The 18,255-nt window shown below is 35.1% G+C and overlaps 2 protein-coding genes across 4 annotated transcripts; both read left to right on the top strand.

The window, feature by feature from the left end:
- Window positions 1–1,521: 1,521 nt before the first annotated feature.
- LOC311074046 (uncharacterized protein) lies at window positions 1,522–9,476 on the top strand. Its single transcript, XM_084100303.1, has 6 exons — window positions 1,522–1,813; window positions 2,143–2,582; window positions 3,135–3,199; window positions 4,966–7,562; window positions 8,065–8,162; window positions 8,700–9,476. The coding sequence occupies exons 1-5, from the start codon at window positions 1,633–1,635 to the stop codon at window positions 8,130–8,132; spliced, it is 3,351 nt and encodes a 1,116-aa protein (XP_083956429.1). The 5' UTR covers window positions 1,522–1,632; the 3' UTR covers window positions 8,133–8,162; window positions 8,700–9,476.
- Window positions 9,477–10,075: 599 nt separating this feature from the next.
- LOC311074048 (uncharacterized protein) lies at window positions 10,076–17,808 on the top strand. Of its 3 annotated transcripts, XM_084100305.1 has the most exons (6): window positions 10,076–10,730; window positions 11,058–11,497; window positions 11,970–12,034; window positions 13,805–13,921; window positions 16,380–16,504; window positions 16,643–17,806. In XM_084100305.1, the coding sequence occupies exons 1-6, from the start codon at window positions 10,550–10,552 to the stop codon at window positions 17,020–17,022; spliced, it is 1,308 nt and encodes a 435-aa protein (XP_083956431.1). In that variant the 5' UTR covers window positions 10,076–10,549; the 3' UTR covers window positions 17,023–17,806. The 3 variants fall into 3 exon arrangements, with proteins under 3 accessions (XP_083956431.1, XP_083956432.1, XP_083956433.1); XM_084100306.1 differs by lacking the exon at window positions 13,805–13,921 and having other exon boundaries at window positions 16,643–17,808; XM_084100307.1 differs by lacking the exons at window positions 16,380–16,504; window positions 16,643–17,806 and adding an exon at window positions 15,442–16,003 and having other exon boundaries at window positions 10,415–10,730.
- Window positions 17,809–18,255: the final 447 nt, after the last annotated feature.

Genomic DNA, 18,255 nt, shown 5'->3' with positions numbered 1-18,255 from the left:
CTACATCTAAACGGCTCCAAATGGGCATTATATTTGATTCTTTGAGAAGAGCAACTGGTTACTTTTTTATACTGAACAATACAAAATGGCAATTAGCAATAAAGTAATGTGTTTTGGCACTAATCTGAGGTGGTCTGAGGAGAGAGTTTGTGACCATAGTTGGAGAATAGTAGGCAGGTGGCCAGGCAAGGCCTGTCGTGAGGAAGAGTGGAGCTGACAGCTGGCCCTGTCAAACAATGACTTATTCTTCACAGCACTGTAAATCTGCTCTTAACCGCACACACACTCCAAGGCCCATGTGCGTTTGACCGTATGTGTAATTATTCTCCTCTGATATTACTCTGAAAAAATAAGTTGCTTAAATTTTTAAGTACAGTCAACTTAGATGTTTAAGTCATTTCAACTTAAATTACATTAAACTGACTATAAAAAATTAGTTGAATCTTGTATAACCTCTATAAAAAAGTTGAAAATTGCTTAACTTATTTTAATGAGTAAAATCATGTTATCATAACTTATTGATCATATACTTTTTTAAGTTCAGTATCAATATTTCAGAGTATTTGAGGTTGGTTTCTAATATTTGATGTTGATGTTGTCTTGCAAAGCTGTTTCTAAAGACTTTTGAAAGCTATTTGAGGGAATACAATCATTTTTTATTATTACAGCATTATTGTTTCTTAATGTGTTTTGGGTCCTTTTTTCATAACAAATACCATTATTAAACACACTTAGAAAAAAGGTTAAATGGGGTTATAGAACGGTAGTGCTGAAAGGATGACATAATTTTGTTGGCCAAAACCCATCGTCCTGAAGTCAATGGGTTTTTTTTAATGGGATGTTGGTTAAAAGCCTAAAGGTCTGTGATGAACACTAACTCAAGATTTTATTCTACGACACAAAATACACCCGTATACCTCACTCGAGATTTTATAAAGCTGAATTGAAAAGGGCGGTGATGCTAAATACAGACGTTTTTGGGGATGTTAGAACCTTTTCTTCTAAGAGTTACATTGCTGTTTCCATGGTAACAGAAAGTGATCCTTATTTTAGGGAGAAAGAAGGATGTGAGTGTTATTTTGAAGGTGAAAGGATGTGAACTGAATTGAATTTGTTGAGGGGAGAATGCAGCATATATTAGTTCCTCAAATCTTGAACTCTTGAATCAAACTTAGAGAAATGTCCACTGTTATCTAAGGATTTGATGTATAGTTTGTAATAAAGTATTAATTTATTAATTTTTAACACAGATGAACAGTCATTTGAGGTAAAACACTGTTGTTTAAACTTGTTTAAAAAAAATCTCTGGATTATTTAACATTCCAGTCAGATATTTTAACTTTTATAGGCTGATCATACTGCATTACAAAGCTGTAATAAAATATTAAAATTAAAACAGTTGCAATTTGCCTTTAGCAACTGTCGAATAATTCATTAATTTTTAATTATAAAATTACATTTTTTGTAAGGATAAAAAAATCTGTTTTTTATATACGCTCATCCAGACCGGCAGGAGGCGCTGATTATCATCGAGCTCAGCAGGATTAACGCATACAAAACAACAGGCGAGAAATATCTGAATGTGGAAATAAGAGCTTGATAGAGACTTCAGTGGTATTTTATGAACACACAATGGCCAAACTGCAAATTTTAAGGATTGTTCTGACAGAGCGATTAACTTTAGCTGCGCAGGAGATATTCAAGTCTGTGGAAGACATATTTTCAGAGTATAATGAGGAGATGTGTCGCTCCAGACAGGAGATTGAGCTGCTCAAGAGGAGACTGCAGCAGGCAGGAGTTCAGATGGACTCTGGTTAGTCAATTCACCTTAAATCTGACTCTCATACTTATTTCTTTCATGTTATGGTTTTTATGAACACGAAATCTCTATAGTTAGTCCTTAATTCCTTTACCATAGCCATTTAAGTCAACCATGATCCTTTAAATAGTAAACATTATTAACATTAGCTTATTGAGATGTTTAGGTTGTGTCACTAATTTGGCATTTTTATAATGCATTGTTCTTTGTTATTCACGTATTATTTTTACTAATGTACGCTTGGCACATTGTACACTTGACATAATCTCCCTGTTTATGATCTTTAAGAGCTAAAGTATGTTTATTTTGTTTATTCATTATAGAATTGCAGCCCTGCTCCTCTGAGACTCAGAAATACACCCAGGCATTTTCAGAGGAATGGAGATCTGAACATGACTTGAAGGATACAGAAATGCATATGAAGCTAGAAGTTTATACACAGCAAGAGGAGAATGAAGTGCAAATACCTGTGTGCCACGAATCAGCATCTTTATCGCCATGTATGGACATTTACCATGATCAGATGCCCAGCAAAGACACTGAAACCCAAATGATGGACAGCGGCGAGAATACATTTCCATTTATTAATCAAGCACCTCAAATTAAGAATGAACCTGAGACTAATACTGAAACAACTACCACCTTTCAGGCACAACAGCACATCACAAGACATGGCTTGGATGATTCAGGGGCCAGTGATGCATCCAGTGATGTCAGCAAAATCAAAGTTAGCGCCCCCAAACATAAGACACAAGCATTTAACGTAAGTCTGTGTATATGCAAAACAAACAAAACTATGGAAGATTGTTTCCGCCACTGTTTTAAAATATGTATAAAAGAGGTAATTGTGACTTTTTATCTCACAATTCTGACTTTTTTCGTACGTTTAAATCTAGCAATTCAAACTTCAGAGAAAAAAGCCAGAATTGCGAGATATAAACTATTGGAATTCTGACTTTTTTCTTGTGGCTGAGTTTATATCTCGAAATTCAGATTTTTTCTCAGAATTGCGAGACATAAGCTCACAAGTAAATTGCGACTTGATCTCAAAGTTCTTGCAATTCTGAGTTTATATCTCACAATTCTGATAACTTGCAATCTCACAATTCAGGAAAAAAAAGAGATATGACTCACAACAATTGCAAGAAGAAAAAGTCAGATTTGTGAGACAAAAACTCCCAATTACCTTTTTTATTTTTAATTCTGTGGCTTAAACAAGCTTCTGTTGAAAAGTGGATGACTAGGCCCTATTATTTTTATTGAATTGTAAGACACTTAGCTATTGATGAGCTGATTGATGTCGTTGTTTTTGCAGCTGCCCCTCAGAAATCAAGAGATGTTGACGCAGCATAGGATGGAGCTGGCTCAGATAAGAGAGAGGTACTTAAATTGATTCTTTAGTGTTTCATCTGTGCTGACTTGATTTGACTTATTCTAGTTATATGAAGTGTGCACAAATCCTTTGCCTGTCATACATGTAATTTGCTAAAAATGCTCAAATGTGACACTCCCTTGTCAGCTTTACTTTTTTTTTTTTGTCTACTACAAAAAACAAACAAACAACAACAGTAAAACAGTGTCTCCAAAAATGAAACATCCTGATCAACCACACCACACCACATTCATGTTTACTGTTACTTAAATGTTGTTGTACTGTAACTACTGTTAGTTGCTAATTTCAATCGGTGACTCTACTGTTGCACATGAGTCCAAATCTAAAAAAAAATAATAGTACAACAGTTAGTCTTTTAACTATTATTTACAACAGGATCTGCATTTTCATGTTTTTTGTTGTTTTGAAAGACAATAAAAACATCTTTGTGCATCAAAAACACTAAACTTGAAAAATGAGCCAAAAATGTCAGTCTCTGAGTAATGTTATTTTTTTAAACCACAAAATAAACTTCATTCTGTAAAATAAGTATAATGAGCCATGCAAAAAACATTTCTAACATCTTATAATGTTTTATAATTACCCAAAAATCAAACATAGTTCACCCCTCACATACGTTTTCACATCCGTCAAAAACTTAGGCTGGCTGTCGGTTGGAATATTAGAATTAAAAACATCGACACAACACACTCATGGCCATCAGTCAATTTACTGAATATTTACCGGCTAAGAAATAATTACCTTACTGTAATCTTACATTAATCTGTTTTAAAATTCAAAACTTTAAAATTTCAAAAACATTGATGTCTATAAAAAAATAACGTGCACAACATACACAGTAGTATTTATGAGAAGCAGAGGTCCAGGTAGTACACACATTTTTTGGAAAACCCTACACTCACTATCAGATGTTTTGACTATGTCATTGCTTTCCGAGAAGAGGGAGAAAATGCCAGCCTGAGTGGCTTCAACATGCTGTCTGTCTGAGACGATAATGTACCCAATACATAACGCATATGAGTATAAATTAGTTTTTTACTTACTGAAATTGAATCCGAATGATCAGGGAACTGAGTGAAATACTTCACACTGCATGCTAAAGATAATAAATGCCAATCCAATTGAAAAACTTCAAAAGATTAGTAAACATCATTCAACATGTTGGTTTCTGACGTAAACAGGAAGTTGAAACGTTATATTTTGATGGACATTTATTATGTGTATTATATTATTATAACCACTCATTCTAATTCTGACCAACCCTTTTTTCATAATTCAGTAATCTTGAGATGAGTCCCTGTAGTCGTTCAATTTGACTCGGATGCTGATATATGCTGTGTATATATACCTGGACCTCTGCTTCTCATAAATACTACCGTGTATTGTGCACGTTATTTTTTGACAGACATCGATATTGTGAGATATATATATATAATATATATATATATATATATATATATATATATATATATATATATGTATGTATGTATATATATATATATGTATATATAATATAATATATATATATATATATATATAATATATATATATATATATATATATATATATATATATATAGATAGATAGATAGATAGATAGATAGATAGATAGATATAGAATAGAATAGAATAGAGTAAAATATATTATTATATTATATTATGTATATTCTCTATATGTTACCTTTTTAAAACTCCCTCCACTGATGTACATATTTGAATAAATCAACTAAATGGTGTAAATATTTTAATTTCAGAATGTCTTTGACAATCCAGCTCCGTAACTCTGGGCGTGAAAGTAAGAAAAGTCAACCGTTTGTCTGTCAGGATGAAGTGTCAAAATATGACAAGTGGAAAGCCAAAAATGCGAGATACAGTCAGGCCTGGAGGGATCGTTTGAAAAAAGATCCTGTAAAATTTGCTGAGTTCAAAGCTTTGGAAGCTGCAAGAGCAAAGGAGTATAGAAGAAAGAGGGCTGCTGCTTCTGTAGAAATTGATAAGGAAAATAATCGTGAGCGACAGAGAAGATTCAGAGCCAAAAAGAAGTTACAGTGTAGAAGAGCAGATGAAAAGCAGCGTAAAGCTGATGAAGAGCCTCTGCCACCTAAGAAAAGAAAAGTCTTAACAAGAAATGAGAGGATGAAGAAACGAGAGTATGATAGGATAAAGAAAAGAGAGGAGAGGGAGAGGATGGGAGAACTGAAGAAAAGACTAATTCGTGAAAGAGATGCGTCCCGAAAGAGGGAAAAAAGAAACAAGACAAAAAAGCGAACTGACACTCCACAAACAAATGTTGGCTCTCCAAGTAGTACAGCTGGATCTACAGGCTTTAGAACTAAATCGGCAAAACAAGTGGCAGTGTCACGGATGTGCAAAAGAATTCCGGCTGATGCAGAAAAGTTTGCTGACATTGTAATGGACTTCATCCATCACTGTACTCCTCGTAAACAAGCAGCTTTAAAAGCCAGAGGTCTGAAAACAGCTTGTCGACGAATAGATTTTGATGAGCCATCTCAAGAAAAACTTCGATCCACGATTGAAGCTCTAAAGAAGAGGAAGGATGCAGCATCCTTGGAAAAGAGGCGCCTGATTGTCACTAGTTTGATGGTTGCCAAAAAGTACAGAATGCAACATATTGTAGCAAGGCGCTTTAACCTCTGTCCAGCATATCTCACCAATTTACCAAATTCCTCATCCAATGAAGGTTTAGTTAAAAAACGCAAGTCTGATGCCACTTGCATGGATGTTGTGAACAATATAACTGCTTTCTATCGTAATCCTAAGGTAGCACGGGAACTTCCTTACATGAGGACTGTAAAGAAACAAGAACAAAGATTCCTCATGGAGATCTCTCTACAGGAAGCCTATGAACTTTGGAAGCTGGAAAATCCAGAAAAGAATGTTGTGTCCTTTCCGGTTTTCTCATGGCTTCGACCTTCATGTGTTCTTCTTCAGCGTCAGACAGTAAGAAACCAGTGTCTCTGTGAATATTGTACTGGAGTTTTACTGAAGCTTCAGAGCCTGAACAGAATTCTCACTGCTACTAACAATGCCGAGTGTATAAAACTCAAGATCAAAAACAAATATGAACTTATCAGTTTTTCTCTATGTCCCAAAAGTGGCAACAGCAAGTACCATAATCTAAAGTGCATTAACAGAACCTGCTCCGACTGTGGTGTATCGCTACTCAAGGAAAAGTTAAAAATGGTAGTAGATTCGTATGGCAAACAAGAAGTGTCCTGGCAAAATTGGGAGAGTAAGGCATTCAACCACGATGGTAAACAAAAGACCAAGAAGTTTCAATCAACTAAGTGTGGCACATTCAAGACAATGTTTGACGAGTTATTGCGCGAAACAGACTTTTTGGCTAAACATCTGTTTACAGCCAACTGGCAGCACGAACAGTTTTCCCTTATCCGGGAAAAGTTGCCCAACACTTGGTCTTTGTTCATCATGGATTTTGCCGAAAATTTCTCGTGCATATCCCAAGACGAAATACAGCCGGCACATTGGTCCACACAGCAGATAACCGTTCACCCGATTATTTGTTACTACAAGTGTCCCACAGAGGGTCATGAATACACCATCCAGGAAGCCTTGGTTTTTGTCTCTGATGACCTCAACCATGATACCAATGCCGTTCACCACTTCGAAACTCTGGCTATAAAGCACCTAAAAGAAAAGCGAGGACTGAAGTTAGAGCATGTAGTTGAATTCACAAATGGTTGTGGCGCACAATACAAGTCAATGGTGGCATGTGCTGACATTAGCAACTCCAAGGCTTCACATGGTTTGTCTGTTGAAAGATGTTACTTTGGTTCCCACCACAGCAAGGGGCCCAGTGATGGTGTCTCTGGGTTTGTAAAATCATCTGTTCAACGTGCTGTCCAGTCACATAGGATCACTATCAAAAATGCAGAGGAGATGTATAATTTCTGCAATCTAAATTTGACAAAAGATGGCTGTGATAGGCAACTCCGTACATTTTACCTGGTTAAACGAGGTGAAATTCAGCGTGACCGTCCTATAACACAAGTGAAGTCTGCCCTTGCTGGAACTCGTGTTCTCCATTCTGTACGTTGTGTTTCTACTGGGATCCTGGATACTCGTGTGTATTCATGCTTCTGTGATGGCTGTATGAATGTTGATGATGGAAGCCAGTGTTCCAACTCAAATTATGTCTTTCCCTGGCAACGACGTACCTTGAACATAGATGCTGAAATAGTTGATTTATACCAGCCTGTGACTGAAGATGAGAACACCGTACCTGCTAATTCTGCTACAAGTGCAAGTGAATATGACCAACATCCTGGTGAACAAATAGAAGATCTCTGGATGAAACTTACTAACCCAGGTAAGGGCTCCATTTGATTATAGCTCCAACTTAAACATAAAATTGTGTGTAATGTTCTGTCATTTAGAGCCAATAGCTGCGGTTTTGCCTTCAAAAACTCAAGTCTCTGTAAAATTAAACAAACTGTTGTATGAGTGGCATGCTGATTAGAGCAACAGGCTATAGCTTTGATGATTGTTTGATCAAATTCAATGTGTGGCAAGTGTTTAACCATGTGATCTGTGCAATGTTCAAAAGATTCCTAATAAAATCCAATGTCCAAACATGCCAAAAATGGCCATTAGGGGCTTGGCCCAGGAATTGCTGCTAGAAGCTATTTATTTCATTGTAGTTGTAAAAGATCTGACTCCAGGTTGAAGTCACTATTGCTGCTATATCTAAGTCTTGAAATGCTATACTGATTTAAGACTTAGATATAGCTGCAGTAGCAATTTTAACTTAAAGTCAGACTTTTGAAAAACGGGTCACTTTACTCTCAATATCACTATTAATCTCCTTTCAGAACTTCCAACTGATGACTTGGTAATGAATTTGTTTCAAGAAGATAAGGGACAAGAAACAAGTAGTTAAACAAACAATGAAAGGCCTATTGAAGTGCAGGTGGGTAAAAAAAAAGAAATCCTTTATTGTTTTTTAGTTTATTATTCAATCATTAGTCCTATATCCATGTACCAGAGTCCCGGTTTCATAAAGCTGACTTATAGTTGAGTAGAAAAAGTTGAGGCCATTGATGTACTGTTGTCACCATTAACATCTTAAGCCGGGGACACACTTAATGACTGTAAGGCCGATTATGAATGTAATTTGATACTTACGACTGATCATGCCCAAACGCGCCAAGTCGGAGACTGTTGCATTCAGTCGGTGTTTAAAATCTGCTCCAGTCATTGGAAACAATAAGTATGTTCATTTCAGTATTAGAATGTTTCAGCTAGTGGTTAAGTGTGTCCCTGGCATTAGACGTTTTACCATGAAGCATACTTTATGAATGCAGAGCCTGGGATCACTATTAATTGCACTGTTTAATGTATGGAAGACAATGGGCTGGGAACTTAAGAATTTTATTGGAATGGTGCCCAGGTTAAAAAAAAAAAGACACTTAGTAAAGCAGTATTATTTGTTATTGTGTTATTTCAGGATTTGCAGATGGAATTTCTTTGGGAATATGTCCACCTGTCCACCCAAGTGGTGCTTGGGCAGAGTTCTTGAACCACCAACTGACAAAGGAGTCCGGATGAAGAAGGAGCAGCGTGGAGTCAGCAATTTGTTTTCCTGACCCAAGACTCCTAATGTTCAATTAGTGCATACAGTCCAGAGTCCACATATTTCATGGACCTGTAAACTTGATTGGACACCATCCATTCTCTGTTGATGAAGAGGAGTTTAAAAACAGACAATAAAAAAAAGAATGCATTTTTGTTGATATCAAGCATAATTGTAATATGGAGTGTATACTGACTGTCTCAATAGTTATTCGTGTTGAGTTTAATGTTACATTTTATTACCCTTTGTTTGATTTTTTGAGAGAGGTGCTTACTTGAATTAATTCTTTAGTGTTTCATCTGTGCTGATTTGATTTGACTTATTCTAGTTGAATGAAGTGTGCACAAATCCTTTGCCTGTCATACATGTAAGATGCTAATAATGCTCAAATGTGACACTCCCTTGTTAGCTCTAAACTAAGTTTATATGTAAATACAAACAAATTAAATATGACTTTCTTTTTTAGGCTGTCTACAGTCCAAAGTTGCATTTGTTAAATTAAAAATACAGTGTTAAAATAATTGTTTTGTAGTTAAACATATTTTATAAAGTAATTTATTCCTGTGGTGACTAAGTTGAATTTTCAGCAGCCATTAGGGATGACGTATACATTTTTGTTGGCCAAAACCCAGAAACGAGTCCACTCATCCTGAAGTCAATGGGTTTTTTTTTTTTTTTAATGAGACTTTGGTTAAAATCCTGAAATAAGGTATGTGGTGAACAACTCAAGATTTTATTCTGTAACACAAAATACACCAGTATACCCATCTCATGTTTTTTTTAAAAGCTTTTAAAAGTTGCTATATGGTACTACAGACATTGTTGGGGACGTTAAATGTCATAACACTGAACAGGTAAACTCATCTAAGTTTAGAATCACTCTCTTGCAAACTATTCTAACTCATATTTTCAGGGAAAATTGGTTCAATATGGGAACCCATTAAGGTACTATGAAGTGTATGACAGAACCCTTTAAGGTTCAGGGCCTTTTCTTCTAAGAGTTACATTCATGTATCCATGGCAAACAGAAAATTATCCTCATGGCAGCATAGATGTATCCTTCCCTGCCTTTGATGATATCCCACAATCCTGTGCTTCCATTCTGTGATAGTTGAGCTTGAAAAAGAAAGATGGCGTCTAAAAGTTGCGGTTGGTGGTCAGTTTGTATGTAAATGTACATTTTTGACCGACTTTTTTGGAAGAAATTATTACTATGGTAACAATTCGCTTAGTTATCACCAAAACTCTCTATTTTGTTGTAAGTAATGAAACCGTTTTGCTGCCTCAGAAGTCTGTCCGAAATCAGTTTCGTGAGGTACCTTCATGTGCAAACACTGCCTGCAAAGTCATTGCTAAGTCAGCTGCCTAAGCCAGGGATGGGCAAACTCAGTCCTGGAGACCCACTGTACTGTAGAGTTTAGCTTCAACCCTGATAAAACCCACCTGCCTGTAGCCTTCTAGTGATCCTGAAGACATTGATTAGCTGGTTCAAGTGTGTTTGATTAGGTTTGGAGGAGCTAAACTCTGCAGGACAGTGGCCTAAGCAGTGACCAAGACCGAGCTTGTTCAATGTCGGACGCAGCGTTCATCCAGACCGGCAGGAGGCACTGATTATCATCGAGCTCAGCAGGATGACCGCAAACAAAACAATAGACGAGAAATATCTGTTATGAATGTGGAAATAAGAGCTTGATAGAGACTTCAGTGATATTTATCAACGCACAATGTCCAAACTGCAGATTTTAAGCATTTTTCTGACAGAGCGATTAACTTTAGCTGCGCAGGAGATATTCAAGGCTGTGGAAGACATATTTTCAGAGTATAATGAGGAGATGTGTCGCTCCAGACAGGAGATTGAGCTGCTCAAGAGGAGACTGCAGCAGGCAGGAGTTCAGATGGACTCTGGTTAGTCAATTCACCTTAAATCTGACTCTCATACTTATTTCTTTTAAGTTATGTTTTTTATGAACACGAAATCTCGATAGTTAGTCTTTAATTCCTTTACCATAGCCATTTAAGTCAACCATGATCCTTTAAATAGTAAACATTATTAACATTAGCTTATTGAGATGTTTAGGTTGTGTCACTAATTTGGCATTTTTATTATGAATTGTTCTTTGTTATTCACGTATTATTTTTTACTAATGTACTGGCATACTGTACACTTGACATGATCTCCCCGTTTATGGTCTTTAAGAGCTAAAGTATGTTTATTTTGTTTATTCATTATAGAATTGCAGCCCTGCTCCTCTGAGACTCAGAAATACACCCAGGCATTTTCAGAGGAATGGAGATCTGAACATGACTTGAAGGATACAGAAATGCATATGAAGCTAGAAGTTTATACACAGCAAGAGGAGAATGAAGTGCAAATACCTGTGTGCCACAAATCAGCATCTTTATCGCCATGTATGGACATTTACCATGATCAGATGCCCAGCAAAGACACTGAAACCCAAATGATGGACAGCGGCGAGAATACATTTCCATTTATTAATCAAGCACCTCAAATTAAGAATGAACCTGAGACTAATACTGAAACAACTACCACCTTTCAGGCACAACAGCACATCACAAGACATGGCTTGGATGATTCAGGGGCCAGTGATGTATCCAGTGATGTCAGCAAAATCAAAGTTAGCGCCCCCAAACATAAGACACAAGCATTTAACGTAAGTCTGTGTATATGCAAAACTAACTATAGAAGATTGTTTCCGCCACTGATTTAAGAAAAAAATAAAATAAAACTAATATATATATATATATGAGGTAATTGTGACTTTTTATCTTGCATTTCTGAGTTTATATCTCTCAATGTTACCTTTTTCAGAATTGCAAGTTTAAATCCAGCAATTCAGACTTTATAACTCGCAATTCTGGCTTTTTCTAAAAATTGTGAGATATAAACTGGAAATTGCGACAAAGTCAGAATTGTGAAATAAACTTGCAGTTAAATTGCAACTTTTTGTCGCACAATTCTGTATTTTTTCTAGCAATTCTAAGTTTATATCTCAAAATTCGGAGAAAAAAAAAACACATCCGTGGCTTAAACAAGCTTCTATTGAAAAGTGGAGGACTATTATTTTTATTGAATTGTAAGACACTTAGCTATTGATGAGCTGATTGATGTCGTTGTTTTTGCAGCTGCCCCTCAGAAATCAAGAGATGTTGACGCAGCATAGGATGGAGCTGGCTCAGATAAGAGAGAGGTACTTAAATTGATTCTTTAGTGTTTCATCTGTGCTGACTTGATTTATTCTAGTTATATGAAGTGTGCACAAATCCTTTGCCTGTCATACATGTAATTTGCTAATAATGCTCAATTGTGACACTCCCTTGTGTCAGCTGAGCTCTAAACTAAGTTTGTATGTAAATACAAATTTATTAAATATGACTTTCTTGTTTCAGGCTGCCTACAATCAGTGTTATACTAAAAACAGTGTCTCCAAAAATGAAATATATTTTATTTTCAGATACTTTGATTTGTACTCATCTTGGGTGATTCTCACATACGCATCAGAACATATCCTGGTCAACCACACCATAATCATATTTACTGTTACATAAATATTGCTGTACTGTAACTACGGTTAGTTGCTTATTTAAATCGGATGACTTTCTTTACTTTTGCACATATTTCTCAAAACTGCATAAACGCATTAGACAGTTTTAATTAGTAATGTGAACGCTAGATTATGTCAGAGAACTTCATGTTAAAGCATAATTGATGTCAATAATTTTATCAAAGCATTATTGAATTAATACACTACCATTCAAAAGTTTGGGGTCAGTAAGATTTTACATTTTTTTTAAAGAAATCTCTTATGATCACCAAGGCTGAATTTATTTAATAAAAGAAAACAGTGAAAAAAGTAATAACTGAAATATTATTACAGTTTTAAAATAATTGTTATATTTTAAAATGTAATTTTTTTCCTGTGATGGCAAAGCTGAATTTTCAGCATCATCCTTCAGAAATCATTCTGATATGCTGATTTGGTGATCTAGAAACATTTTGTATTATCAATGTTGAAAAAAGTTGTGCTGCTTAAAGGGATAGTTCACCCAAAAATGAAAATTCTGTCATCATTTACTCACCCTAAAGTTGTTTCAAACTTGTATGAGTGAGTAAGTAATGACAACATTTTTATTTTTGAGTAAACTATCCCTTTAATATTTTTGTGGAAAACATTTTCATTTTCAGGATTCTTTGACTAATAGAAAGATCAGCATTTATTTAATATATATATATTTTTTGTAACATTATAAATATATTTACTGACATGTTTGATGCATCCTTCCTAAATATATATTTTTTCCCCCAAAAAAAGTCATACTGACCCCAAAAGTTTGAACTGTAGTGTACATTTAAGCAATAAGTTGCACAGTCACGCTAGACTACAAACTCCATTCCCCTTCAGTCATACGCATGTGAACGCAGGGGTTGGCATTCCACTAGCCAGTTGTTTAGCAGATTTCCAGGTAGGTTTTTGTAGCTGTATTTTAATCTATCAGGTAGCAGGTGGGTGTTAATGGCCCTGCTTGGTCTCCGACAATATCCAACATGTCTGTTTTTATTGCTCAGTCGTTGTGTTCAGACAATTGTGGCCTAGGAACTGACCATTGAAACAGGCACTGGTCCTATTGAAGTCCTATTTGGATCTGGCAACTTTTTTCACACGGTTTTCAGAGGTTTTCCTACACACCATGGCAAGACCTGGATGGATAAACAAAATCACACTCATTCAGGGCAAAGTCAGAGGCAGTGATTTAGCCTGGTACAGCCTCTTCTTTCTTAACCTTTGCATGTGACAGAAAAGCTCCAACAGAAAAGGGTGAGATCTTAGCTGAAATAGTCTGCAGGTGTGACATCCCTACCAAAATAGAGTTGTTCTGAGTTGGCTAGTGGGACACCGCCCTAAAGAAGCAAATACATATGATAGTTCCTTTTTTAAGGTCAAATCTTTCTTGTTGTTTAGATTGGCAGACGAAGAGCGAAAGAAGGCTGCAGCAAGCGCTAGAACCCAGAAACACAGGCAGAAAGTGTACGGGAATCCTGAGCTTCGTGATGCGTACAGGAAAAAGGAGAGAGAGAGGTATACTGCAGCTTACATGAGGAACTATACTGTTCAGGAGTGACTGTAGGTTACAGGTAGATACAATATTACCAATGCAAGCACATAATGCATTGGTGTAGTAACAACTGAACATGTTTTCTTAATAAATACACTACCGTTTAAGAGTTAGGGGTCAGTGAGATTTTTATTTTTAAAGAAATTAATACTTTTAATTTTTTATTCAGCAGTGAGGCATTAAATTGATCAAAAATGACAGTAAAGACAAATGTTACAAAATAGATTACTATCTCAAATAAATGCATGTTCTCTTAGCTTTATGTCACTGTGTTTAATTATGTAATAATGTTTTATATATATATATATATATATATATATATATAGATAGATAGATAGATAGATAGATAGATAGATAGATAATATATATATATATATAGATAGATAGATAATATATATATATATATATATATATATATATATATATATATATATATATATATAGATAATATATATATACAGTGCAATGCATAAGTTAATACACCCATGCTAAAGTTGACTAAAAAGAGGAATAAAAAATCATATTTTGGAAATTGAACTTAATGCCTTAATTTAAAAAATTAGGAAAAATCCAACCTTTTAGGACACCAATTTTCTTTGTGAATGAATAATGTATCGTAAATAAATAAATGTTCTTCCTTAAAATACATGGTGCATAAGTGTGTACACCCCTATGTTAAATTCCCATAGAGGCAAGCAGATTTTTATTTTTAAGTATTTTTTTTTTATTAATTTTTAGGATACTATGGATCCTGATAAAGTTCCCTTGGCCTTTGGAATTAAAATAGCCCCACATCATCACATAGCCTCCACCATACCTAGAGATTGGCATGGGGTACTTTCCATAAGATCATCTCTCAATGCAAATCAAACTAGCTATTAGGCTAACTGAAATAAAACCATGCCAATCTCTAGGTATGGTGAATGCTATGTGATGATGTGGGGCTATTTTAATTCCAAAGGCCAAGGGAACTTTATCAGGATGCATAGTATCCTAAAAATTAATTAAAAAAAAATACTTAAAAATAAAAATCTGCCTGCCTCTATGGGAATTTAACATAGGGGTGTCCACACTTATGCACCATGTATTTTAAGGAAGAACATTTATTTATTTACGATACATTATTCATTCACAAAGAAAATTGGTGTCCTAAAAGGTTGGATTTTTCCTAATTTTTTAAATTAAGGCATTAAGTTCAATTTCCAAAATATGATTTTTTATTCCTCTTTTTAGTCAACTTTAGCATGGGTGTATTAACTTATGCATTGCACTGTATATATATATATTTATTTATTTATTTATTTATTTTCAGATAGAGCTGTCTCCCTTATAGTATCATCTTGCCTCCACACTTTGAGAACCACTGCTTTACAGGTTGCATGTGACATGTTGCAGTGTATTTAGAAATGGGGTCTTTATGTGAAAATCAGCTTTAGATTGAGCTTTTTAGACACTGACTCGTTGATATTTCTCATTTTTGTAGATATCAAAGACGAAAATCTCAGGGGAAAGTGAAATTCGCTAAAGATCTGAGCCCATTAGAATTGAGAAGGCAACAGAAAAAGTGGAGGAACAGTTCTGCTGCATACAGGAAAAAGAAAGCATTTCAGGAGGTTTTAGACAACATTAAAGAAGACATTAATCAAATCACCCCAGAGCCAGTGCCGACCACCTCCTCTGCTCAACATTAGTGCTTTTTAGAAATATGTGCAAAATATACTTGTATTCCTGTAACTCAACTGGTAGAGCATGTCACTAGCCAATGCCAAAGTCATTGGTACTATTCCCAGAAAATGCACTTGATGATCAAATCTATGTATTTAATGTGCTTTAAAGCATCTGCAAAAATGCAAATATTACATAAAAAAGTAAACTGTGCATGCAGTTTCTGAGAAAAATGCTATCAAATACACATTAATTCCATGTTATCAGTGTAATCATTTTTCTTGCTGTACTTTAGATTTCAGAAAATGGACCAAGTATTTTGAATCATGATTTTTTTATGCTCTTTGAATTTTGAAATAAAAAAAGTGAATTAAGCAGTTCCATGCAGTTTGCTTGCTCTTTTTGCTGTGTGAGTGAAGTTAAATGCATTCGCAAAAATGTATTTGCCATTGCTTTGATAAGTGAGGGGAAAATACTCTAGAAATTATGAATAAAATATGGTGGATGTCAACATACAACAACTTTAGGAAAATACAAAAATGCTTAAATTTTTTGTTGATAACTAGAAATATTAGTTGTATTTTAAGTACAGAGGTATGTGCAAAGTATAAATATTTATATTATTTGGACATTACATTATTGTGAGAATAACCCAATATAAATAGGCCTATAGTATTATAGGAGCCTTTTTCCCGATAAATCTCATCAATAAATGCTGCTTTAATCAAAGTAATGTGTATTTCTTTTTCCCACAAGTAAATTGCAATCACAGCGGGATAGAAACAAGAGGAATAAGAGTGAAAATGAGGAAATGCACAGAATAAAGAAGATCCGGCACATTGAAGAAGTGGCACTTGATAAAGAACAACAACAACAAATGCGTAAGGACATTTCAACTATACTAATTAAAAATCAATGTAATAATGACATTTTGAAGAAGTATTGGTCAGATATGCCGTTTTTCTTTTCTTTTAGATGCACAGGATAAACGTAAAACTGTAATTTTACCTCTTCTTTAGAATCCAAGACAAACCTGGCTGACATTTGTTTGGAAGACGTTCAGCATGAAGAGGAACTGTCTGAAAGTTACCCGCCGCATCACGACATTCACGGAAATCCACACGGTACAGGAGAGTATTTGTGTGTCGTGTGCCGCAGAAGATTCAGCTCACCAGGACTGCTGAAAATTCATCTGAGAGTTCACTCTGGAGAGAAACCCTACCACTGCAACTTTTGTGGGAAAAACTTTAGACAATCCAGCCACCTGAACACACATGTCAGGATCCACACTGGAGAGAGACCTCACATCTGTCAGAACTGCGGGAAGACGTTTATTGACTCTAGTGCAAGAAACAGACACTTCAAAAAATGTGTTCTTATCTCTCTGCAGGGACAGTGAAATCATAAGGAGCACCTGTTGAAGGTCTTTCCCGTTGTTTGCTGAAATGGAAATGTCAAGGTAAATCATTTTAAGGCTGGATTTTTTAATGGTTGTGTATCAGTTGATTATGTCCAATCCAGTGTCATTATAAAAATGAACCATTAAATGAGTTATGTGTCATAGTGTGGAGAACAGCTCCTCCCGTCTTTAAAAAGATTTTACCTGTTTTTTCCAGAGAAATTCCACTTGAACTCTTTAAAGCACTTGCAATGGTACATTTTCCACAGCTGGACTTATAGTGTTTCTTGACATGTATGGCTCACATTTTAACCATGTAATGCAGTGTTCATTTAATGAGCAATGATGATTCTTTTTCTTGAAAAAGCTGTTCATGCCCCAAGATTTTATCTTGTTTGTTGCTTCTACATTATATTAAATGTTTATTAGCTAGCATATTTATGAGGAATTTTGCTACGTTATTTATTACTGTTTTCTAATCAAACAATATTTTATTTCATTTTAATACATTTCTTTGGTCTCCTTTTTTCACTGTTAGTATAAAATGTATAAACATTACTGCCGTTTATAGTCATTAATTTTTCCTGTTTTTTTTTCTTTTCTTTTCTTTTTTCTTTTTTTTTAAGGTGAATATTGTCTGTAAAGTCTTATAAATTAAAGATTATGCTGTCTTTTATTCTAATTTGTTTATTTCTGAGGATTTCTCTTGGCATGAACGGTAATGTTTACAACTGAAAAAATATATATTAACCAGACAAAAAGAAAAATTACATGCTAATTGTAATTAAAGATACAATATGAAACTTTTTTGTTCAAAATGAACAAAATTTAAATATCATCAGCTCACTATGGTGAGCCTATTATACGTTTTTTATAGACCTAGTGGGATGGTTTTCGCGGGAAATTACGTATACATCACTCACCAGTGCCTGTCTCCTCATATCAGAGATTAGTTTTCTTGTCGCAAGAGAGAGCACGCTAAATCTCGAACCTCCGGGGAATCAACCGTTTAAAAAACGCAGAAACTACAGAGCTGGTCATAAAACGAGAATCAGCATTGCATGGCTTTTTGGAGAGATTTTTATTACTCGACAGGTGAGTAAGGTATTTTATTGAACAGATAAATTGCCATGTGTAACTCTTTAACAGAGTGCGTTGTAAAGCATTATCTATTGTGTTAGTGAAGGGTCATTTCATTATGGTTGTAGCACTGTGCTGGAATTTATTTTCAAG

Source organism: Abramis brama, assembly GCF_963993115.1.
Source record: "Abramis brama genome assembly, chromosome: 23".
Classification (NCBI taxonomy): domain Eukaryota; kingdom Metazoa; phylum Chordata; class Actinopteri; order Cypriniformes; family Leuciscidae; genus Abramis; species Abramis brama.
The sequence above is the reverse complement of the archived record's forward strand: the minus strand, read 5'-3'. Positions and strand labels throughout refer to the sequence as shown.